At 42.5% G+C, this 27,174-nt stretch overlaps 1 protein-coding gene across 1 annotated transcript in view; it reads left to right on the top strand.

The window, feature by feature from the left end:
- Window positions 1-27,174, top strand: part of STAG3 (STAG3 cohesin complex component) — a 185,767-nt gene that overhangs the window by 9,136 nt on the left and 149,457 nt on the right. The window contains exons 2-4 of the mRNA XM_089663227.1: window positions 3,933-4,124; window positions 13,403-13,511; window positions 17,522-17,602. Of these exons, the coding sequence (XP_089519353.1) occupies window positions 3,949-4,124; window positions 13,403-13,511; window positions 17,522-17,602 (366 nt within the window). The 5' untranslated portion in view covers window positions 3,933-3,948. The remainder of the gene's footprint in view (window positions 1-3,932; window positions 4,125-13,402; window positions 13,512-17,521; window positions 17,603-27,174) is intronic.

Below are 27,174 nucleotides of genomic sequence, written 5' to 3'. Positions count from 1 at the left end.
TACAGCCAGGCGAAAGCCTTTTTTTTTTTTTTTTTTTTTCCTGGGTGGACATCATATGACATCCACTCGCTAGCGCCCCTCGCGTGACCTCTGGGGGCTGTGTAGCAGCACGATCTATGACCTGCCGTGAACACAGATTATTGTATGGGCTGCTGTGTATGGCCCTGGTACCATGTGATCGCTGTGACCAAACACAGAGATCACAGTTACAGTACTAAGCAATGCTGTCCTTGATTGCTACTGTATGAGCTCTGTGATTGGTCACAGCAATTACATGGTACCAGGACCAATCACGCGGTCCTGTGCCATGTGGTCTCTGTGACCAATCACAGCATCACAGTAGTAAACTAGGTTTAAACAGGCTTACCCATTGCTTATTACAGTGAATATCACTGAAATAAGCAATCGCAGTGTAAAAGAAATAAAAATACTGATCAATTCCGCAGAAATACAATGTCACTACATGACTGGTAGGGCGATGATCAATTACACTGACTGGTGACAGTGTGTGTGTGTGTATATATATATGTATATGTATATATATATATTACTGTCTCCAGTCAGTGTCCCTGATCACCACTACACCAGTCCTGTAGTGACACTGTATTGCACTGGTGACAGTATGTAAAAAAAGAAAACAATTGTAAAAAGAAAATGTGGATTTGTTTCCAAATTTCTAGTCTTTTTTTTTTTTTTTCTCATTTATGTAGCAAAACATAAAAAAAATCTAGTGGTGATTAAATGACACCAAAAGAAAGCTCTATCTTTCTCAACTGATAAAAATGTAATATGGGTACATTGTTGCATGACTGAGTAATTGTCAATCAAAGTGTAAGAGCACTAAAAGCTAAACATTGGCATGGATTGGAAGGGGGTGAAAGTGTCCCGTATTGAAGAAGTTAGAGTCACTGAAGCAAAACGTCTTTTTAGTTTTTTGAAGGAACAAGTGTCTCCAGAGTCACAGTGATCAGGACATAAGCAATCGACTTCTGTCAAATAAGGACGGCCACACACTGATTGAAATTTGGCCAATCCCTGCCGAACCGGTTGAATTTCAATCCATCTATGGCCAGCTTGCAGAGGTTAGAATGGTCATAAAACAGTTGGAAAGTGATTTAGAAAACATGTCAACATTTAGTCCTTTATATATATATATTTTTTTTTAAATTCTCACTTATGCTCTTATTTAAAGTGTTACTAAACCCCGGACCCTGCATTCACTATATCCGGTCTCCCCGGACCCTGCATTCACTATATCCGGTCTCCCCGGACCCTGCATTCACTATATCCGGTCTCCCCGGACCCTGCATTCACTATATCCGGTCTCCCCGGACCCTGCATTCACTATATCCGGTCTCCCCGGACCCTGCATTCACTATATCCGCTCTCCCCGGACCCTGCATTCACTATATCTGGTCTCCCCGGACCCTGCATTCACTACATCCGCTCTCCCCGGACCCTGCATTCACTACATCCGCTCTACCCGGACCCTGCATTCACTATATCTGGTCTCCCCGGACCCTGCATTCACTATATCCGCTCTCCCCGGACCCTGCATTCACTATATCCGCTCTCCCTGGACCCTGCATTCACTATATCCGCTCTCCCCGGACCCTGCATTCACTATATCCGCTCTCCCAGGACCCTGCATTCACTATATCCGCTCTCCCCGGACCCCGCATTCACTATATCCGCTCTCCCCGGACCCCGCATTCACTATATCCGCTCTCCCAGGACCCCGCATTCACTATATCCGCTCTCCCCGGACCCCGCATTCACTATATCCGCTCTCCCAGGACCCCGCATTCACTATATCCGCTCTCCCCGGACCCTGCATTCACTATATCCGCTCTCCCCGGACCCTGCAGTCACTATATCCGCTCTCCCCGGACCCTGCAGTCACTATATCCGCTCTCCCCGGACCCTGCATTCACTATATCTGGTCTCCCCGGACCCTGCATTCACTATATCTGGTCTCCCAGGACCCTGCATTCACTATATCTGGTCTCCCAGGACCCAGCATTCACTATATCTGGTCTCCCAGGACCCAGCATTCACTATATCTGGTCTCCCAGGACCCAGCATTCACTATATCTGGCCTCCCAGGACCCAGCATTCACTATATCTGGTCTCCCAGGACCCAGCATTCACTATATCTGGCCTCCCAGGACCCAGCATTCACTATATCTGGCCTCCCAGGACCCAGCATTCACTATATCTGGCCTCCCAGGACCCAGCATTCACTATATCTGGCCTCCCAGGACCCAGCATTCACTATATCTGGCCTCCCAGGACCCAGCATTCAATATATCTGGTCTCCCAGGACCCAGCATTCACTATATCCGCTCTCCCCGGACCCTGCATTCACTATATCTGGTCTCCCCGGACCCTGCATTCACTATATCTGGTCTCCCCGGACCCTGCATTCACTATATCTGGTCTCCCCGGACCCTGCATTCACTATATCTGGTCTCCCCGGACCCTGCATTCACTATATTCGCTCTCCCAGGATCCTGCATTCACTATATCCGCTCTCCCCGGACCCCGCATTCACTATATCTGCTCTCCCCGGACCCCGCATTCACTATATCTGCTCTCCCAGGACCCCGCATTCACTATATCCGCTCTCCCAGGACCCCGCATTCACTATATCCGCTCTCCCAGGACCCCGCATTCACTATATCCGCTCTCCCCGGACCCCGCAGTCACTATATCCGCTCTCCCCGGACCCTGCATTCACTATATCCGCTCTCCCCGGACCCTGCATTCACTATATCCGCTCTCCCCGGACCCTGCATTCACTATATCCGCTCTCCCCGGACCCTGCATTCACTATATCCGCTCTCCCCGGACCCTGCATTCACTATATCCGCTCTCCCCGGACCCTGCATTCACTATATCCGCTCTCCCCGGACCCTGCATTCACTATATCCGGTCTCCCCGGACCCTGCATTCACTATATCAGGTCTCCCCGGACCCTGCATTCACTATATCCGCTCTCCCCGGACCCTGCATTCACTATATCCGCTCTCCTCGGACCCTGCAGTCACTATATCCGGTCTCCCCGGACCCCGCATTCACTATATCTGCTCTCCCCGGACCCCGCATTCACTATATCTGGTCTCCCCGGACCCTGCATTCACTATATCCGCTCTCCCCGGACCCTGCATTCACTATATCCGGTCTCCCCGGACCCTGCATTCACTATATCCGCTCTCCCCGGACCCTGCATTCACTATATCCGGTCTCCCCGGACCCTGCATTCACTATATCCGGTCTCCCCGGACCCTGCATTCACTATATCTGGTCTCCCCGGACCCCGCATTCACTATATCCGGTCTCACACAGTACACACAAGATGGAAATGCAATTATTTTAGTAAATATAAACTGCGGAATCCCTTTTCTCATCAGCAGTTTATAGCAGTCTTGTGACCTCTATCAGTGTCCGACAGAGCACTGGGTAATCTTGTAGGAGGAGTTTTCATTTTCCTTTGACTGTCCTATTAGGCTGCATAACTCCTGACCCCCTGTCTGGACAGTGCTAATTGGCCCTGTGCTGACCACATTCAAGAAAAAAAAACTAGCAGTATACACCAAACTGTGCATGTGCAGCTTGCCCCCCAAGGCTCTGTTCTATCAGCAGATGGATTGGGGACAGTAGAAGGAGAGGATCAGAGAAGTCAGGATCAAACAGCCTCTTTACACAATGCAGAGGATTAACCCCTTAGGATCCACAGTGAGTATAACAAGCATGCTTTACTGCATCTACAGACTGATTGTACTGTTGTGGGTTTAGTAACACTTTTGTTTTTGGTTTGTGGTGCTCAGATGCAGTGTAGTTCTGCTTTAATGAAGCATTTGGATGATCCTCCATGTTTCCAGTTACCACATGGTAAGATGCTCAGAGTTGTCCATGTTTGTCTCTTACAGCTCGATTGCTGCAGGCATGTCATCTCTGCGCTTCTCCGGCTCCTCCTTGGATATGCCGTCACACCTCTCAAGCAGCTCCTCCTCCCCTTCACCGGTTCGCAGAATCCGCTCAAAAGGCTCTTCTGTGAGTTCCAGCTCACCTCATGCAGAAGGCGGAGAACTCCAGGTGGAGGAGGAGCCAGGAGCAAATATGTAAGCAATTTGTATACTCACCCGTCCCCCCCCCCCCTATATATATATATATAATGGGCTTATGCCACGGGCATGTTCAAATACTCCCATCTATGCTGGATTTTCCTGCCAGAGTATTTCAGCGTAGAAAATGCTCATTTCGGAGGATAAACTCCATCTGTGAGTGCGTTTTGAGGTGGATATGTCTAGCGGCTAGAATACTCATTTATCCTAGCCGGTAAAATGAATGGACACACGTACACGAATGTTCAATCAATATTAGGCCGGTAAAATGAATGGACACACGTACACGAATGTTCAATCAATATTAGGCCGGTAAAATGAATGCACACACATACACGCATGTTCAATCAATATTAGGCCGGTAAAATGAATGCACACACATACACGCATGTTCAATCAATATTAGGCCGGTAAAATGAATGCACACACATACACGCATGTTCAATCAATATTAGGCCGGTAAAATGAATGGACACACGTACACGAATGTTCAATCAATATTAGGCCGGTAAAATGAATGGACACACGTACACGAATGTTCAATCAATATTAGGCCGGTAAAATGAATGGACACACGTACACGAATGTTCAATCAATATTAGGCCGGTAAAATGAATGGACACACGTACACGAATGTTCAATCAATATTAGGCCGGTAAAATGAATGCACACACATACACGCATGTTCAATCAATATTAGGCCGGTAAAATGAATGCACACACATACACGCATGTTCAATCAATATTAGGCCGGTAAAATGAATGCACACACATACACGCATGTTCAATCAATATTAGGCCGGTAAAATGAATGCACACACATACACGCATGTTCAATCAATATTAGGCCAGTAAAATGAATGCACACATACACGCATGTTCAATCAGTATTAGGCCGGTAAAATGAATGCACACACGTACACGCATGTTCAATCAATATTAGGCCGGTAAAATGAATGGACACACGTACACGCATGTTCAATCAATATTAGGCCGGTAAAATGAATGGACACACGTACACGCATGTTCAATCAATATTAGGTCAGTAAAATGAATGGACACACGTACACGCATGTTCAATCAATATTAGGCCGGTAAAATGAATGGACACACGTACACGCATGTTCAATCAATATTAGGCCGGTAAAATGAATGCACACACATACACGCATGTTCAATCAATATCAGGCCAGTAAACTCCTCTCTAAATGCAGGTTTGAAGTGTTTTTTCAGGCTTTTTTTAATGCGCCTGAACCGAGATCTAAATTGCACAATGCATGGACACGTTCGGGTTTATTTACCAATGCAGGCCATAGATGGGTCGAAAACCGTCCGTTTTAAAAAAACCAAAAACATAAAATCGGTCGTTCGATCAGCCGACGTTACCACTCACGGTAAAGAAATCGGCCGACTTTCGTCCCGTCTACGGCCGGCATTTTTACTTCTGTCCTTTGCAGAGAGCTCCGCTATTATATTTTACATGAAAAGTCTTGCGGTTGCAACAATGTATCCATTTGTATCCATTTCACATACAGATGTTTTTATTGGGATACAAATGGATACATTGTTGCAACCGCAAGACTTTTCATGTAAAATATAATAGCGGACTGAAATTCTTCCTCTCCTTCTTTTCTTCTTCCTCTTCTTTTTCTTCTTCCTCTTCTTTTTCTTCTTCCTCTTCTTTTTCTTTTTCCTCTTCTTTTTCTTTTTCCTCTACTTTTTCTTCTTCCTTTTTTCTTTCTTCTTCCTTTTTTCTTTTTCTTCTTCCTTTTTTCTTTTTCTTCTTCCTCTCCTTTTACTTCTTCCTTTTTTCTTTTTCTTCTTCCTCTTCTTTTTCTTCCTCTTCTTCTTTTTCTTCTTCCTCCTCTTCTTCTTCTTTTTCTTTTTGCAGGTCACGGCTCATGCGCAGATTTTTTTATCGGTAAACAATCGGCTGATTTGCCCATCATTGTCGGGAGAATCAGCCGATCGTCAAAATAGGCCGCAAATTTTCCAACTTGACCGATACAAAAAATGTGCCAAAACCACATAAAACGGCTGACCAATTAACCCAATAACAGTGCGAAAATCAGCCGATTTTTTTTCTTTTTTTTTTTTCGCCTGAAAAATAGGCCGATTTTCGACCCGTCTATGGCTTGCATAAGGCTGGCCATACATTATACAATTTTCTTGAGATTTTTGGTTTAGATTTACCAAAAACCATATGATATGAGGTCAGAATTAACAACACTTTCAATTGCATCCAATTAGGCCGGCTCTTGCACTACATAATTGAAGGTAAATCTGAAGGAAATTGGACAGAAAATTGTATAGTGTATGGCCAGGCTTAGGCTAATCAATTTTCTGTCTAATTTCTGCCCAATTTCCTTTAGATTTACCTTCAATTATGTAGTGCAAGAGCCGGCCTAATTGGATGCAATTGAAAGTGTTGTTAATTCTGACCTCATATTATATGGTTTTTGGTAAATCTAAACCAAAAATCTCAAGAAAATTGTATGATGTATGGCCAGCCTTATGCCCCGTACACACTATAAGAAAATCATACGAAAAAGTTTGTGGAACCGCTGATCGAACGATATTCTCTATATTGACGAGTAGGATGTTTTAACCGATAACGATATTGTGAACAAAAAAATCCGGTTGAACAACAGTGGAAAATGTTGTCGTTTCGCATACGAATGACCGATTGTTGGAAAATTCCTCTCACCTCTCTGGCAGGATATCTCTGGCACTGTCGGCAGGCCAGGAAGTGAGGATAAATCTCTCTAACAGCATCAGAGATCTCAGGAAAGGCCTGATCGGGGTGCTAACCCTCTCCAGTCTTATGGAAGAATAAACGTTTTGTCCAGACAAACACATTAATGAAAGGGGTAAACTGCAGGAAACAACAGGTAGAAGAACATGACACAGGAGTAGAAGAGCGTTCTACCTGAAAGAGGCGACAGACTGTGCGAGGACAGTAAGGGAGAGCTGAAGGCAGAACTTTTTTTTTTTTTTTTTGTCCATTTTGGATAGAGTAAGGGAGGGTCCCTTTTCAAAAACAGGAAGTGAGAAGAAATCCCGTTAGGGCCAGTTCACACTACATTATTATTATTATACAGGATTTATATATTATTATTATTATACATGATTCATATATTATTATTATTATTATACAGGATTTATATATTATTATTATTATTATTATACAGGATTCATATATTATTATTATTATACAGGATTTATATATTATTATTATTATTATTATACAGGATTCATATATTATTATTATTATTATACAGGATTTATATATTATTATTATTATTATAATACAGGATTTATATATTATTATACAGGATTTATATATTATTATTATAATACAGGATTTATATATTATTATTATATAGGATTTATATATTATTATTCAGGATTTATATATTATTATACAGGATTTATATATTATTATTATACAGGATTTATATATTATTATTATGAAGGATTTATATATTATTATGAAGGATTTATATATTATTATGAAGGATTTATATATTATTATTATTATACAGGATTTATATATTATTATTATTATTATACAGGATTTATATATTATTATTATTATGCAGGATTTATATATTATTATTATACAGGATTTATATATTATTATTATGCAGGAATTATATATTATTATTATACAGGATTTATATATTATTATTATGCAGGATTTATATATTATTATTATTATACAGGATTTATATATTATTATTATTATTATTATTATACAGGATTTATATATTATTATTATGCAGGATTTATATATTATTATTATTATGCAGGATTTATATATTATTATTATTATACAGGATTTATATATTATTATTATACAGGATTTATATATTATTATTATACAGGATTTATATATTATTATAATACAGGATTTATATATTATTATTATTATAATACAGGATTTATATATTATTATTATTATTATTATTATACAGGATTTATATATAATTATTATTATACAGGATTTATATATAATTATTATTATACAGGATTTATATATTATTATTCTACAGGATTTATATATTATTATTTTTATTATACAGGATTTATATATTATTATTATTATTATTATAATACAGGATTTATATATTATTATTATTATTATTATTATTATACAGGATTTATATATAATTATTATTATACAGGATTTATATATTATTATTATTATTATACAGGATTTATATATTATTATTATTCTACAGGATTTATATATTATTTTTATTATACAGGATTTATATATTATTATTATTATTATACAGGATTTATATATTATTATTATTCTACAGGATTTATATATTATTATTTTTATTATACAGGATTTATATATTATTATTATTATTATACAGGATTTATATATTATTATTATTCTACAGGATTTATATATTATTATTTTTATTATACAGGATTTATATATTATTATTATTATTCTACAGGATTTATATATTATTATTATTATACAGGATTTATATATTATTATTATTATACAGGATTTATATATTATTATTATACAGGATTTATATATTATTATTACACAGGATTTATATATTATTATTATTATACAGGATTTATATAGCGCCAACAGTTTGCTCAGCGCTTTACAATATAATGGGAGACAATACAGCAACAATACAGTTCAATACAAGAGGGCCTGATCCTTGGAGCTTACAATCTACATGCGTTTCTGTGCGCTTTTTTTTTTTTACAGCATCCAAAATGCGGAGAAAGTAGGTTATATGGTTGTCAATGTCATAGTTCACATCAGTGCTTGCAGAAAAAAAAAAATAGAACAGGCTGCATTTTTCCTGCACAGAACTGTATCGGAACACAGTAAAACGCACCAAAACAGCACTGGAAAGCACATGTCCCTATTTACCGTATTTTTCGCTCCATAAGACGCACTTTTTTCCCCCCAAAAAAGGAGGAAAAATGTCAGTGCGTCTTATGGAGCGAATATAGAGCGGCCGGTCCGGTATTTTCACCGCCGCCGCGCAGAATACCGGGCCGGCCGCTCAGCTCTGCAGCAGGACCTTACCTGTTCCTCTATCCAGCGGCGCGGTCTTCCCGGCTTCTGTAGTGTGCGTGACAGCCGGGTCCCAAGTGCGCATGCGCAAGAAGCGGTGCTCTTTGTGAATGGTAAGGTGGTACCTGGGACACATGACAGATCCCAGAAGCCGCCGGACCAATCACAAAACGCAGCGCTTCTCGCGCATGCGCACTGGGCATCGGGCTGTCCGCCGAGCGCCCACACTACAGAAGCCGGGTAGACAGCGCGCGGCTGGATAGAGGAACAGGTAAGATCAAAGAAAAACTCTCAATTTCAGGTACCCGCTCCCCCTCCCTCCCCAAAGGTCAGCAGTCATCTCCTGTACTATGTCCGCAGTCTCTGGTCATCTCCTGTACTGTGTCCGCAGTCTCTGGTCATCCCCTGTACTGTGTCCGCAGTCTCTGGTCATCCCTGTACTGTGTCCGCAGTCTCTGGTCATCTCCTGTACTATGTCCGCAGTCTCTGGTCATCCCCTGTACTGTGTCCGCAGTCTCTGGTCATCCCTGTACTGTGTCCGCAGTCTCTGGTCATCTCCTGTACTGTGTCGGCAGTCTCTGGTCATCTCCTGTACTGTGTCCGCAGTCTCTGGTCATCTCCTGTACTATGTCCGCAGTCTCTGGTCATCCCCTGTACTGTGTCCGCAGTCTCTGGTCATCTCCTGTACTGTGTCCGCAGTCTCTGGTCATCTCCTGTACTAAAATGTAAAATTGATGCAGCGCTAAAAAAACAAAACACTTAAACCTAAATAACCAAATGGTAAATATAGGTATCAGTATATATATTAACATGACCCAAATCCACCTAGGGATGAGCAGAAGACAGTGGCCCTTAATAGGCTAATAGTAGTGGTTAAGTGCAGGATGAAGTGTCCATAGTTCATATATCTACAGGGGTGCAGGTGAATCACAGCACACTTCAAAAACGTGATCCCGGGCAGTCTTGCTGCAATGGCCTCTCACCTCCACTCTATGACCCTACAGGGCCATAAAGCATAATGTAGATCACCACGGAATCCTCCAATTCAGGGACTCTTTTGATAGATTGGCATCACATGAACAGGGATAGAATTCCTCCAGGCCAGTAGGTAAACAGAAAGCACTCTCCTCCGATGTCACAACCGCTCATATGCTCATAAATGAGGGGATAAACACAATCCTCATAGTGTATTACCGCTTTATTTGTAAAAAGTCAGCAGATAACCAAACAAAGAAAGAAGGTAATCCACTTACACGGAAGTGCGTCACCATGCTATTGCCGTCGACGCGTTGCGTCACGTACCTGGTCCTGATGAAGTCACCAGGTACGTGACGCAACGCGTCGACGGCAATAGCGTGGTGACGCACTTCCGGCGTGACGCCATCTTGGTGCACCTTTTTGATCCTGCTGTACACCCAGCATTGTATTGCTATCTCCATACAAGCCGTCTTGTCATGTAAGTGGATTACCTTCTTTCTTTGTTTGGTTATCTGCTGACTTTTTACAAATAAAGCGGTAATACACTATGAGGATTGTGTTTATCCCCTCATTTATGAGCATATGAGCGGTTGTGACATCGGAGGAGAGTGCTTTCTGTTTACCTACTGGCCTGGAGGAATTCTATCCCTGTTCATGTGATGCCAATCTATCAAAAGAGTCCCTGAATTGGAGGATTCCGTGGTGATCTACATTATGCTTTATGGCCCTGTAGGGTCATAGAGTGGAGGTGAGAGGCCATTGCAGCAAGACTGCCCGGGATCACGTTTTTGAAGTGTGCTGTGATTCACCTGCACCCCTGTAGATATATGAACTATGGACACTTCATCCTGCACTTAACCACTACTATTAGCCTATTAAGGGCCACTGTCTTCTGCTCATCCCTAGGTGGATTTGGGTCATGTTAATATCTATACTGATACCTATATTTACCATTTGGTTATTTAGGTTTAAGTGTTTTGTTTTTTTAGCGCTGCATCAATTTTACATTTTATTCATATTGCCTTTGTTTGGTGTGGGACAGATGCTGGCTGCTTCCTAGCTTTATTTACTATTCACCATAAGAGCGCAGGAGGATATTTATGTGATTTCATCTCCTGTACTGTCCGCAGTCTCTGGTCATCTCCTGTACTATGTCCGCAGTCTCTGGTCATCTCCTGTACTGTGTCCGCAGTCTCTGGTCATCTCCTGTACTGTGTCCGCAGTCTCTGGTCATCTCCTGTACTGTCCGCAGTCTCTGGTCATCTCCTGTACTGTCTGCAGTCTCTGGTCATCTCCTGTACTATGTCTGCAGTCTCTGGTCATCTCCTGTACTGTCTGCAGTCTCTGGTCATCTCCTGTACTATGTCTGCAGTCTCTGGTCATCTCCTGTACTGTCCGCAGTCTCTGGTCATCCCTGTACGTGTCCGCAGTCTCTGGTCATCTCCTGTACTGTGTCCGCAGTCTCTGGTCATCTCCTGTACTGTCCGCAGTCTCTGGTCATCCCCTGTACTGTGTCCGCAGTCTCTGGTCATCCCCTGTACTGTGTCCGCAGTCTCTGGTCATCCCCTGTACTGTGTCCGCAGTCTCTGGTCATCCCCTGTACTGTGTCCGCAGTCTCTGGTCATCCCCTGTACTGTGTCCGCAGTCTCTGGTCATCCCCTGTACTGTCCGCAGTCTCTGGTCATCCCTGTACTGTCCGCAGTCTCTGGTCATCCCTGTACTGTCTGCAGTCTCTGGTCATCTCCTGTACTGTCCGCAGTCTCTGGTCATCTCCTGTACTGTCCGCAGTCTCTGGTCATCCCTGTACTGTCCGCAGTCTTTGGTCATCCCTGTACTGTCCGCAGTCTCTGGTCATCCCCTGTACTGTGTCCGCAGTCTCTGGTCATCTCCTCTACTATGTCTGCAGTCCATTAGTTCAGAATTTTTTTTTTCCTGTTTTCTGCCTCTAAAACCTAGGGTGCGTCTTATGGTCAGGTGCGTCTTATGGAGCGAAAAATACGGTAAATTGAAGAAGAAGAGGGAAAAATTGCACTGAAACGCGCATGCAGAAATACATCCGGAACACATCTGCTCTTCGTTTCTATGGTTTAAACCGGCCCTTAAAGTGCAGAAATCACTGGTAGTCACCAGAACTAGTGTCCCCATGGGAAGATGTACTCTCTATTACTGTTCTGCTGGGATTTTCTTTCACTTTCAGTGATAACGGTCACCAGGACAAATAGAGAGGGTGAATCTCCCTAACGGGGACACGAACAGCAGTAAAACCTTGACAGGGTTCTAATCCCTCTCCTCTCTATCAAAAATGTTTAAAAAAGTTCTACTTTACAGACTAACTCCAAGTTTTAGTTCACTTTGAATACTATGTTTGCACCAAGTCGGTCCCAACAAACTATTTCCTTTACAAATACACGCACGGCTGTCAGCGCCGTATGAACTGTCCATGCAGTATACAGCGCTTTGTACCGGCAGCCGGACAGGGACTTCCCATCCCACTTCCGGAACAAAATCAAGTCGGGGCTGAGTGCTGCTCAGCCATTCACAGGAAGCCTTGCATTTTTACCAATCAGTACAAGTCTTACTTTGATTGGCTGAGGTGGAGATTGCGACATCATCCACCTTCCTTTCCGTCTCAGACAATGAAAGGAAGCCAACTTATATTTCAACAAATATTGTATTTGCCAACATCCAGTCCTCCTGTAGGCAGTAGTATTTTATTTATTTATTTCAGGTACTTCTATATCGCTGTCAATTTTACGCAGCACTTTACATATATATTATACATTCACATCAGTCCCTAACCCTCAAGGGGCGTACAATCTAAGGTCCCTAACTCACATTCATACATACACATACTAGGGACAATATAGACAGGAGCCAATTAACCTACCAGCATGTCTTTGGACCATGTGAGGAAACCGGAGTACCCGGAGGAAACCCATGCAGGCACAGGGAGAACATGCAAACTCCAGGCAGGTGGTGCCATGGTTGGGATTTGAACCAACGACCCTAGTGCTGCCAGGTGGAAGTGCTAACCACTTAGCCACTGTGCTGCCCCAGTATAACCTAATGCTAATGACTTCCCACATCTCTCAAGTACCTCCAAGAAAAGGATTTTACTGGGAGTATAAAAGTATCTTTTTTTTTTTTTAGTATATTCTTTAGTATATTTTTTCTTATTGGACATTTACATGTCATTTTAGCGTGTTAAGTGTCTAATCTTATGAATTCAATGTAGTGATTTGGACAGTCTGGAAGAGTTTTCTGACGATGATGGAAGTGACTTTGAAGCTACTCTAAAGAAGAAGCCCAGTAGACCTAGCAAGGCTTTTAGGAAACTCACCCAAGTAAGTTGCATGCCATATTTTACAGCTTGTGACAACAGCATGTTTACTTTTTTAACAACTAATTCTGATATTTCTTAGCGTGAACATTCTTTTAAACTCTGATAGTTAAAAAAACCCTCTTCTTTGTAGCCTGTAATAAACAGATCCTGTGGACATTAATAGCAATGTATAATGATTGTGTGTGTATATATATATAATGTGCACTATGTTGCCAAACGTATTGGTCGGCCTGCCTTTGGATGCTCATGACCTGTAATGGCATCCCAGCCTTAGTCCGTAGGGTTCAATATTGAGTTGGCCCCGCCCTTTGCAGGTATAACAGCTTCAACTCTTCTGGGAAGGCCGTCCACAAGGTTTAGGAGGGTGTCTATGGGAAGGTTGGACCATTCTTCCAGAAGCACATTTGTGAGGTCAGGCACTGATGTCGGGGGAGGAGGCCTGGCTGGCAGTCTCCACTCTTAATTCATCCTAAAGGTGTTCTATGGGGTTGAGGTCAGGACTCTGTGCCGACCAGTCAAGTTCCTCCACCCCAAACTGGCTCCTCCATGTCTTTATGGACCTTGCTTTGTGCACTGGTGCGCAGTCATGTTGGAACAGGAAGGGGCCATCCCCAAACTCTTCCCGCAACGTTGGGAGCATGAAATTGTCCAAAATGTCTTGGTATGCTGACGCCTTAAGAGTTCTTTTCAATGGAACTAGGGGGCCAAGCCCAACCCCTGAAAAACAACCCCACACCATAATCCCCATTCCACCAAACACTACACTTGGCAAAATGCAGTCAGGCAAATACCGTTCTCCTGGAAACTGCCAAACCCAGACAGGTCCATTGGATTGCCAGACAGAGAAGCGTGATTGGTCACTCCAGAGAACACGTCTCCCCTGCTCTAGAGTCCAGTGGCGGCGTGCTTTACACCACGGCATCTGACACTTTGCATTGCACTTGGTGATGGAAGGCTTGGATGCAGCTGCTCGGCCATGGAAACCCATTCCATGAAGCTCTCTACACACTGTTGTTGTGCTAATCTGAAGGCCACATGAAGTTTGGAGGTCTTTAGCTATTGACTCTGCAGACAGTTGGTGACTTTTGCACACTGTGCACTTCAGCATGCGCTGACCCCGCTCTGTCATTTTACGTGGCCTACCACTTGAAGGATTTTGGCCCACTCCTCTTGGCAGATCCTCTCCAAGTCATTAAGGTTTGGTTGCTGACGTTTTGCAACTTGAACTTTCAGCTCCCTCCAAAGAAGAGAATGATTAAAACAAACCTATTGCTATTCTCTGTTTAATCAAAGCACAGGTTTTCAATAAAGTGTCCATCTTATCAAACTACTGAATACACCATTGAAACCCCGCCAAAGTATTACTAATTCTATACAGCTAGTTTTTGATGCAGACACAGTCTGGTCATCAATCTTCAGGGCCAGTTCACACTGGAACGCACGCATTCTCATGCGGTTCGGTTTTGCCAGCCCATTAATTTTAATCGGCTACAAAACGCAGGGAAAATCGCAAGCACAGCCTTTTCACATTGCACTGCATCAAACCTTGTGGTTCTGCTGTGCTATGCGGTTTAGTGGCCGCAAATGCGCTATGTTTGTGAGAGGCATGCGGTGGTGCCCTTAACATATAAATGGCACCCACGTGCTACTCGCAAGGGCAGCAGGTTCAAGTGTGGTGAGGGAAACTCGTATGGAATGTGTCTTTCTCACACCCCATTTTGATGTGAACGGGCTCTAATTGCAGCAACACAAATTGATTAGGAAGACACGTGTATCAGAACATTGCATTGTAGCAGAGCCTGACTGGTCCATAGCGTGTTGGCCCTGCATCTACAGTCTGATGTATAGGGAACCTTAAAAATGCTGATATCACTATAAAGCTGCCTGGTGTTGAGCTTAAAGCGGAATTATACTCGGCTCCGATTCTGCGATGCGCTGTCCTGGAGCTCCCCACCTTGCTGCTGACATCATCCAGTCCCAAATGCCGGCTGCTGTCATTGGCTGGGCAGGGATGACATCACTCCCGTGCATATACGGGAGGTACGTCAAATTCGGCATTGCCATATTTTACAGTGAGCTGTGCCTACGCAGCTCATTATACAGGGGTGGACAGGCTGGAAGGTAGATTTAATGCAGAAGAGGCAAAGCATTTCTTTTCTGAATTAAAAATCCTGCTTGTCTGACCATTTTTAATTTTTACCTAAAGTTCCGCTTTAAGGTTCAGTTCACACTTCTGAAATGTAGGATCCAACTTGTGAGACCCAAAGTCGCAAGACATGAAATGCCATGTATCTCTGTGACAGCCATTCCAATTGGCACTACTGAAGTTGCTGCGACTTCAGAAACGGTTCCTGCACTAATTTCATCTGACTTTGATATGGCTTCAGTGCCAGAGATTGGAAAAGTCGTATCGAAGTTGGGCTCCAAAGCCGCACTGAAAACCACGCAATGATGGAGTAGGGTAGTGTGAACCGAGCCTCCGTGTAGAATTAAGTTGTCACTTTGACAGCAGTGGTAAAGGCTCACAAAGTTGGGAACCATCTGTAGATATGTACTGAAAAAAAGCCTATGAAAAAGGTACCAGGGGCGTCTCATGGGGCCCCCTACTGACCCCGGGCCCTCAGGCAGTGTCCGAGTTTCCAAATGGTCAGTCCGCCCCTGGTCCTCCTGACAATGCGGCTTCTGGGCTTTGTCCTGCCTTGTGTATGTGTGGGAGGCCCTGTGCAGCACATACACTTGAACAGAAGTTTAGTCTAGGTTCACACCTAAACGTTTGGCAGAAATGCACTACAGTCCATTTAACATGATTTCCTATGGGACATGTTCACATCTCCGCGTTTTCATCCGGTGCATTTTTTGGAAAAGGTCAGGGACTTCTTTAACCCCCCTGGCGGTATTCCCGAGTGTAGCTCGGGGTAAAGTTTCAGCACCACAAGCGGTAACCCCGAGCTACACTCAGGAATACACTGCAGCGTTGCTCCGGGATCCCTCCAGCACTTACCTTGTCCTGCGCTCCCGCGATGTCCCTCCTCCAGTGGACCCCGGCCATCTCCTCCGGCTGATGCCGGCATCCGTCTTCCGGGTTTCGTTCCCTGCGAGCGTCGGGACGTATGATGACCTAACCGGCGGGAAATTTAAAAATGTCAAAAAGGGGCATTCACTAAATACACTAAAATCACATAGTATAACATTCCTGTATCAAACCATTTCACATACATTTTGTCCCGAGTGCTTTGTCCGGCGCCCTGCCTGCATTTTTACTGTTCTTTCTGCCTGGAAACTGAGAAACGTCCATGGCGTCCAAAAAGCGTCCCTTTAGGTCAAAAGTGGTTTTAGACCGGCTAGAGAACAGCGATAGTAAATCAGAACCACTTGCAGAATTGAGTGATAATGATTCGTGGGGGAAATTCCTCATCGGACACTGAAAACGTTTCTAAGACTGAGCTCAGCGATGTGCGAACTTGGCGCTATATTTCAAATTTCAGTGTTTTTGGTTTGATTATATTATTGAATTAAATGTATTATTTTTTATGATTATTTATTAATTTATGATTTTGTGTTTCAAATTTTATCATATCCGGGATGTTTGCTAGACTCTTGTTCGGACAGATTTCAGTGAGTTACTCCTAAGAATTACAGGCCTACAATAAAAAAAATACATATTTCCATGCAAAAAAATGTACCGCTTTGAGCACAGAAATACTGACATAATCAGATCGCTAGGGAGGCTACACGTAAAATGTTGTGTTTGGGTTCAGTAAGCTTCAATCAAGACAATGCAGAAATGCATGCACGTTTTTTACATGTTTTTGGTGCTTTTTAATCTGCCCAGCAACAAGTTGGCATAAAAACGCATCAAAAATGCAAAAAGCACTGCAGAAACGGATCAAACGCAAACTGCATAGATGTGAACCTGGCCTTATCCTGTGCTTTAGTTGCAACTTTACAGCACTTTTGCCCGGCATCCCTTGAGCTGCAGCTCGTATAATGTTTTTTGTTTTTCCCCATAAGGCCTCTAAAAGAGTCAGAAGAGATGAGAGTGCTGAAAGAGACCTGTTTGAAGCCATCAGAATAGGCAAGAGCGCCATTCAGGTGAGAATTTGTGCTGTCAGTGCTGCTACTGTTTTCATTGGCTCATTAACTCCTTAAAATGAAGCTGTAGCCCATCTATTGATGTCGAAGTATTTACATATTCTTTGTAAGCTGTAATTGAGTTTCAGAGCATTAGGCTGCACTCACTCGCGAGCGGTTTTCTAGCTTGAAGCTCCAAAAAATTCTCAAACTTAAAAATTCTGTTGTTTTCTATGGTGTTTGCTTGCGCGATCAGGTGTGAACAGGCACCATAGAGAATAATTGATTTGTTAGGTTTGAGCATTTTTTGGAGCTTCAAGCTACAAATCGTTCAAGTGTGAATGCATCCTTACTATCCCTGTAACTGCAGGCACCGTGGAGCAGTTTTTTCCACTGCAAAAGCTCTGTAGACATTCGAGTCCTTTTCTGAGCAGCTCGGCTCACCCTGCTCTCCTTCTCAGAAATATTTTAGCTCACCTCCCTCTTCCCAGCAGCAACTTAACAGCTCAACTCCCCCTCCCATTGGTGTCTCGGCAGATCAGCTCCCCTACAAGAGCTCCCACTCCGTGTTTACATTAAAGTGGTTGTCAACCCTTACCTATACCCAGTGCAGTGACTAGCCTCAGGTGATACACAGAGATGAAACAAATTCTCCTGCATATGTTGTACCTGTTTATCTGTAGTCTTCTCTTCTTTACATCATTCAAAGTGCTGAATTTATAAGCTTGTCTGAGAGTTCAGATAAAAGGGAACAGAAAGCTGAAGTTACACTCTGCAGAGCTCAGTGAGGAGAACTCTGAGAGCTGATTGGAGAGAAGTGACACACTCCCCTCCACACAACTCACAGGAACAAAGCTGAAGTTGTCAATCTGCTGGAGATCCCTCCCGTCACCTTTTTTCTCTTGGTGTCAGGAAAACTTGTCAGAAGTGATTCATGCTGATAGCAGAGGGAGGAGCGGCAGCAGACAAAAATGACACTTAGTGCTCTTAACTGAAAGAGCACACTGTAGAGGGAATTGCTTTGTTCATTTTTCATGTCTGAGGTTTACACCCACTTTAACCTCTTCCCGTCCGGCCCACATACATAAATGGCCAGATGGGAGCAGTGCAGGAGCGGGTTTCCATTTATAAACGGTGCCCGCATTCACAGCCTGTGCGTGCTCCCTGGGAGCGTGCGGAACACCTATCGCTGTACGGGACATCTGTGTGAGGTCCTGATCGTGTGATCACTGATTGGCCAATCAGTGATCGCATGAATAGTAGTAAGCAAGATGTCACTTCCTGACATCACTGCTTACTACGTGTGAAATCTGTGAATGATCACAGAGGTCACATGGTACAAGGCTATTCACAACAGCCTTGTACCATGTGACAAACTGTGCCCAATCACACCTCACACAGTATTTCTCAATGGCTGCAAGAATGCAGCCAGAGAGAAGGAGAAATGATTGCTTTTACACCCATAAAGGCTGTAAAAGCAATCAGTGTAAAAAAAAAAAAAAAAAATCTTCATCACCTCCACAAGTACAGTGTCACCATAGTGTCGGCCGGATGGGAGGTGGTTAAAAAAAACATAATATAAAAAAAATTAAATAAAAATGTGAAAAATTTAAATTTTTGGTTATAAACTAATTTGGGTTATTTTTTTTTCTTACTAAAAAGATAACTGAATACATTTTGGCAAAGATTTATGAAGAAAGATTATTTATTTGCAAAATGAAAACACCGTTTTTCAAAATGTTTGGACTTTTTCATTTATATAGCAAAAAAATAAAAATCCCAGCGGTGAATAAATACCACCAAAATAAAGTTTTATCTGTCTCAAAAAAATGCTAAAACATTCATATGGGTACAGTGTTGCATGACCGCGCCATTGTCATTCAAAGTGTGATAGCGCTGAAAGCTGACAGTTGGCCTGGGCAGGAAGGGGGTGAAAGTGTCCGGACTGGAAGTGGTTAAAGAGAAGGCTGCAAGGTCATTGCTAAACGAGGGGGTTGCTGAGCTGCTGACTTGCGACATTTCAAAAGCCAAGCTAATAGGTATAGCTAATAGATATAAAAATTTTGATTGAAGAAAAAAATGAAGAGAAAATGCTAGGAATAAATAGGTCAGACGGTTCCTAGCAGTGCTGAATAAAAGATGTCTGTTCTGCTAGAACACGAGTGACAAGTGAGCTTTGCTGGCAGTGGAGGGGGCAGAGGGGTTATCCTGGGCTGGCCTACACTTTTCGGAGCTCATTTGGTAGCTGGCATTATAAGAAGGGGAAAACCTCTGCGTCACTCAATGAAAAAAAATCATGTATTGTTCGGTGAACGCAATCCTATATTTATCCGCATTTTCCATTCTGTTTGCATGTGTCTTTCGTGCTGCATACGTTTTCTGAAAAACAAAGGAGGAACGCTGCAGTTTGAAATTCGGTTAGCCGCAAGCCACAAAAATGTTGAGATGGAAACTTTAGTATTGGATTTATTGAATAAAACAGAGAATTTTCCTTGCAGTTTTTGTGCAGTTAGGTTTCTTTCCAAGGTAAACCTCAACATCATGGGGCTCATTTAACTCCTTCCTGCCTGCCTTGGCGTCTCTTTAAACAGTTCTGAATGCTTGGAGCAGCCTTTTTCAGTCAGGGTGCCTTGAGGTTTCTTCAGGGGGGCCTCGGCAAAATGTCTAAAAATTGCACAAAACTAATAAACAAGCCAGCGTGTGAAACAAGGCTGCCTTTTAGTGACACAAAGCCACAGGTTTTCATTGTGCATCATTACGACCACCTAGCCGCTGGCGTCCTGACAACCAATGGCATCATCATTTGATAAGCAGGATGTCGGTTGCCTGCACAGCATCCTAGCTTGACCCTCCCCTACCCCTCTACGTCAGTGCTGGGGTCACATCAGCTCAGTGATGGAGAAAAACTGAGGGAGAAGAGAAACATTGGAATACTAGTCAGTACCAGTGTGCTTCTGGAAGAATAAACCACCTCTGACATTGCGTGTCCTACTCATGTGGATGTTGCTGCGTCATGTAAAACTATTAGAATAGTTTTTTTACATTTTGGAATGGGGTGCCCCAAGACTGTCAATCATTTTAGAGGGTGCTTCAGGATTGTCCATCATTTTAGAGGGTGCCTCAGGATTGTCCATCATTTTAGAGGGTGCCTCAGGATTGTCCATCATTTTAGAGGGTGCCCCAAGACTGTCCATCATTTTAGAGGGTGCCCCAAGACTGTCCATCATTTTAGAGGGTGCCTCAGAATTGTCCATTATTTTAGAGGGTGCCCCAAGACTGTCCATCATTTTAGAGGGTGCCTCAGGACTGTCCATCATTTTAGAGGGTGCCTCAGGACTGTCCATCATTTTAGAGGGTGCCTCAGGACTGTCCATCATTTTAGAGGGTGCCTCAGAATTGTCCATCATTTTAGAGGGTGCCCCAAGACTGTCCATCATTTTAGAGGGTGCCCCAAGACTATCCATCATTTTAGAGGGGGCCTCAGAATTGTCCATTATTTTAGACGGTGCCCCAAGACTGTCCATTTTAGAGGGTGCCTCAGGATTGTCCATTTTAGAGGGTGCCCCAAGACTGTCCATCATTTTAGAGGATGCCTCAGAATTGTCCATCATTTTAGAGGATGCCTCAGAATTGTCCATCATTTTAGAGGGTGCCTCAGAATTGTCCATCATTTTAGAGGGTGCCTCAGAATTGTCCATTTTAGAGGGTGCCTCAGGATTGTCCATCATTTTAGAGGGTGCCTCAGAATTGTCCATTATTTTAGAGGGTGCCCCAAGACTGTCCATCAATTTAGAGGATGCCGCAGAATTGTCCATCATTTTAGAGGGTGCCCCAAGACTGTCCATCATTTTAGAGGGTGCCTCAGAATTGTCCATCATTTTAGAGGGTGCCCCAAGACTGTCCATCATTTTAGAGGGTTCCTCAGAATTGTCCATTTTAGAGGGTGCCTCAGGATTGTCCATCATTTTAGAGGGTGCCTCAGAATTGTCCATTATTTTAGAGGGTCCCCCAAGACTGTCCATCATTTTAGAGGATGCCGCAGAATTGTCCATCATTTTAGAGGGTGCCCCAAGACTGTCCATCATTTTAGAGGGTGCCTCAGAATTGTCCATCATTTTAGAGGGTGCCCCAAGACTGTCCATCATTTTAGAGGGTGCCTCAGAATTGTCCATCATTTTAGAGGGTGCCTCAGAATTGTCCATCATTTTAAAGGGCGCCCCAAGACTGTCCATCATTTTAGAGGGTGCCCCAAGACTGTCCATCATTTTAGAGGGTGCCCCAAGACTGTCCATCATTTTAGAGGGTGCCCCAAGACTGTCCATCATTTTAGAGGGTGCCCCAAGACTGTCCATAATTTTAGAGGATGCCCCAGGATTGTCCATCATTTTAGAGGGTGCCTCAGGACTGTCCATCATTTTAGAGGGTGCCTCAGGACTGTCCATCATTTTAGAGGGTGCCTCAGGACTGTCCATCATTTTAGAGGGTGCCTCAGGACTGTCCATCATTTTAGAGGGTGCCTCAGGACTGTCCATTTTAGAGGGTGCCTCAGGACTGTCCATCATTTTAGAGGGTGCCTCAGGACTGTCCATCATTTTAGAGGGTGCCCCAAGACTGTCCATCATTTTAGAGGGTGCCCCAAGACAGTCCATCATTTTAGAGGGTGCCCCAAGACAGTCCATCATTTTAGAGGGTGCCCCAAGACCGTTCATCATTTTAGAGGGTGCCCCAAGACCGTCCATCATTTTAGAGGGTGCCCCAAGACCGTCCATCATTTTAGAGGGTGCCCCAAGACCGTCCATCATTTTAGAGGGTGCCCCAAGACCGTCCATCATTTTAGAGGGTGCCCCAAGACCGTCCATCATTTTAGAGGGTGCCCCAAGACCGTCCATCATTTTAGAGGGTGCCCCAAGACCGTCCATCATTTTAGAGGGTGCCCCAAGACCGTCCATCATTTTAGAGGGTGCCCCAAGACCGTCCATCATTTTAGAGGGTGCCCCAAGACCGTCCATCATTTTAGAGGGTGCCCCAAGACCGTCCATCATTTTAGAGGGTGCCCCAAGACCGTCCATCATTTTAGAGGGTGCCCCAAGACTGTGCATCATTTTAGAGGGTGCCTCAGGATTGTCCATTTTTTGAGAGGGTGCCCCAAGACTGTCCATCATTTTATAGGGTGCCTCAGGAGTGTCCATCATTTTAGAGGGTGCCTTAGGATTGTCCATCATTTTAGAGGGTGCCTCAAGACTGTCCATCATTTTAGAGGGTGCCTCAGAATTGTTCATCATTTTAGAGGAAGCCTTGCCTAAAAAAAAAAAAAGTTGAGAAACACTGACCTGGAGGATCGGCGATCATGATCAGAAGCCGATCCCCATAATCTACTGAACTTTAGTCCAGACCGAGAACTGTCTTTGATGGCTCGGTCTTTGTGCTGGGAGCGTGCAGATGCACATTGGCTGTTCAGTATTGCCTATGTACAGCATGTGGGCGTTAAAGCCACCCTTTTGCTGAATGTAACGTTTACCAAACATTCACTGCAGATGAATCTGCCTACTGCATGTATTTGTCTTTAAAATACCTGCAGTGAATGTTTAAAGAATTTCAGATTCACTGCTTTATAAATCTTCCCCTATGTGTATGTTTGTTTGGTATGTTTTGTTTTAAAAGTAAAATAAGTGATCTATTAAAATAAAATCGTTTTCTGTCAAGCTTTCTTTTAACTCTTCATGGCGAAAGGTAACACAAACCTTGAAAAAAATCTTCCCCTCTGGGTGATCTATACATTGCGGGGATTTTACCAAACTTTGTTGCAGATTTCCTCCTTTTGTTACTCTGAAGGAATAGCAGTTTTTTTTTTCTGTGCCCATGTGAATGGGAATGACTCTAGAAGCACTTGCTGACAGCCCACAGCGCTTGTACTATGGGCAGCTGGTATGTACAGGCAAAGCAACATACCTGTACGTCATTTTGCCTGTACTGACCGCTGTACTGTTGTTCATAACAGTTTTTCTTCTGGTACTAGTGAGCTGTGATTGGCCCACAGCTATCACATGGTACCTGGGCTAATCAAAGCATTTCTGGTGCAATGGTCTTCTTTGTACCAGCAATCAAAGTGTAAAAAAAAAAAAAAAAATCCCCCCAGAGTAATACTATGATCACCCCCCCCCCCCCCCCCAGAGTAGTACTATGTTTGTATGGTAACATGAAACTATTCTGATATAGGTATTTAAAAGCATATAGTAAAAAAAAAAGTTAAAAATAATGAAAACATATTTAAAATATTGAATAATTTTTTTTTTTTTAACATGCTGTCACCAGTGACCCTGATCCCCGCCACACCAGTGATCTCATGGCGCTGTAGTGCACTGGTGACAGTATGTGAAAAAAATAAAAATAAAAAAGCATGAAAAAAATGTTTTATTTCATTTCTTAATTTTTCAAAAAATGACAACTTCAAAAAATTGCTATTCCTCTTACTAAATACTTCAGACTGACAACTTTCCAAAAAGGGGTAATTTGGGGGCTATTTTTACTGTTCTGACATTTTAATGGCCTCTAGAAATGAGATCGGCCATCAGTACATCAGGATTGATCAATTTTCAAATACATATACTATAGTTTGTGGACTCTATAACCTTCCTACAGACTAAATAATATACACTGGTTGGGATTTACCATTTTTACCAACGCATTTTGGCCTAAATTCATGAAGAAATTAGATATTTTTTGTTTTTTTATTGGATATAGTTACTTAGTCTGGCTGAAAAAAGACAAAAATCTATCCAGTTCAACCATAGAAATAAAAAGTTATAATCCTACACCCACAGATGATCCAGAAAAAGGCAAAAAACCCAGCAAAGCACGATCCAATTTGCTCCTGTTGGGACAAAAATTCCTTCCGGTTCCCCGAGAGGCAATCAGATATTCCCTGAATCAACTTTACCTATAAATGTTATATCCAGTTATATTTTGTGTATCTAGGAAACAATCCAGGACTTTTTTGAAGCAATCCACTGGATATGTTTTATAACAGAAAATAAAAACATATTTTTTTCCCAAAATTTCAGTCTTTTTTAATTTATATATTAAAAAATAAAAATCCCAATAGTGATCAAATACCAGCAAAAGAAAGCTCTATTTGTGTGAACAAATATATAAATTTCATTTCTATACAGCGTTGCATGACTGTGCAATTCCCAGTTAAAGTAGCTCAGTGACGAATGAAATAAAATGGCCTGGTCCTGAAGGGGGTAAAACTTTTCAGAGCTGAAGTGGATAATTATCAACTGCCTTTTATTATCAGTTACTGCACCTGCAGGGCTCTAATGAGGAAAGCGTTAGGGTCTGCATCCCTTTAGACTTGATTTCACTATCGGAGTATCTCACCAAAAATGACATTTTTGCTGCAGATGATGCCCAAAATCTGACTTGTATGGTAATTTAGACTTCTGGGAAACTCAGTGATCCAATCACGGAAGCAGGAAATTACATTTATGGGGGGGGGGCGTTCTGTACATTATCTGTGTTTGGTGCTCTTCCAGGTTGCCATAATACATTGCATTTCACAGAACATTACAGAGCTACAGGTTGAAAAGGAAAGGATCTTTTTATTAACATTCAATCAAAACATGACTTGTGTAGCAACTGTATATGCTAGAATATTATTATTTTTTTTTTTTTCTTTTTTCTTTCCTCCCTCGAGAGTTACCGTTTAACATCTGAAAGCAATCTTGCAATGTTGGCATGTGTTCGTAAGAATACTTTGTACATATTGCAACTAATGAGTGTGGTTTTTGTTTTTGGGGTTTTTTTTAGAATAAATTGGAAAAACTTTTAGTGGCATATGTTAATGGATATCTCCTGATTTTTTTTTTTTTTTCTCTTTTCAAGGGAAAACTGACTCAAAGTTGAAAACAAATTCATTTCTTAACTTCATGCAGCTGTATATTTTTTGCTCTCGCTGTGACCCACCACCAGAACAACTCCAAAAAACCACCAAAACATATTCTACCCCTGACGTTTGTGGCAATAGACATAAGTGTAAATTATTTGTTGATTGTACTCAAAGAAAGGCCAAGAAACAATAGTGCAGATTTGCTCTTTTATTCTACCTGAACACTATGACACTACGCTCTGTGTACAATTGTTAGACTAGTTCAGTGGTGGGCAACCTTTTTTTTCAACTGAGCCAAATCTCGCCAAAACCACGATTGAAATTTATTTTGAGAGCCACATTTTTAAAACTGAAAATACATCCCCCATATAGTAATTCATCCCCCATAGTAATTCATCCCCCATATAGTAATTCATCCCCCATATAGTAATTAATCCCCCATATAGTAATTAATCCCCCATATAGTAATTAATCCCCCATATAGTAATTAATCCCCCATATAGTAATTAATCCCCCATAGTAATTCATCCCCCATATAGTAATTCATCCCCCATATAGTAATTCATCCCCCATATAGTAATTCATCCCCCATATAGTAATTCATCCCCCATATAGTAATTCATCCCCCATATAGTAATTAATCCCCCATATAGTAATTAATCCCCCATATAGTAATTAATCCCCCATATAGTAATTCATCCCCCATAGTAATTCATCCCCCATAGTAATTCATCCCCCATATAGTAATTCATCCCCCATATAGTAATTCATCCCCCATATAGTAATTCATCCCCCATATAGTAATTCATCCCCCATAGTAATTCATCCCCCATAGTAATTCATCCCCCATATAGTAATTAATCCCCCATATAGTAATTCATCCCCCATATAGTAATTCATCCCCCATATAGTAATTCATCCCCCATAGTAATTCATCCCCCATATAGTAATTCATCCCCCATATAGTAATTAATCCCCCATATAGTAATTAATCCCCCATAGTAATTCATCCCCCATAGTAATTCATCCCCTTAATTCATCCTATTTAAGCGATTAGCATTTTTTGGAGCTTCATCATCTAGGAGCAGAAAAAAAATGTTTGTGCAGAGGTTTTTTGAGCGATTTTTTTCCAGCAGAAAAAAACTCTAAATGTTGCTAAACGCCGTTAACCATTTGCCGCCCGCCCTATGGCCGAATGGCGGCCGGCAAACGTCATCAGCGTTCCGGGTGGACACCATATTACATCCTCCCACACATGCGAAGATTGCGCTCCTGCAGAGCCACGCAGCGGCGTGATCTGTCACCGGCCGTGTACCTCGGACACGGCCGATGACAGATCTGAGTATTGGCCCCGTTGCCAGTACCATGTGACCTGCTGTGACCAATCACAGCAGGTCACGTGACAGTTGTATACAATGAATGGCTTCATTCATACCATCCATTGTATACTAGTGTCTAGCTGTGAATGGTCACAGCTAATCGCATGCACATGTCATGTGATTAGCTGTGGCCAAATCACAGCTAAGCACAAAAAAAAAAAAACCTGAATGAATCGATGTCATTCAGGTAAATGCTTGCTTATAGCAAAGTAATTCTTCGCAAGAGTCCTGCATCCCTCTTAAAAACATTTTGTACAATTTCTGACTTTTCAGAGTCCGTTTTAATCTCTTTTTTTGGCCCATTTTGCCTGAGGGAAAGAATCTGC

The sequence above is a fragment of the Staurois parvus genome, unplaced genomic scaffold, assembly GCF_062004578.1.
Source record: "Staurois parvus isolate SC_StPar_1 unplaced genomic scaffold, SC_StPar_1.0 ptg001642l, whole genome shotgun sequence".
NCBI classification, from domain to species: Eukaryota; Metazoa; Chordata; class Amphibia; order Anura; family Ranidae; genus Staurois; species Staurois parvus.
Note: the sequence above shows the minus strand (reverse complement) of the source record. Positions and strands in the feature narration are given on the sequence as shown.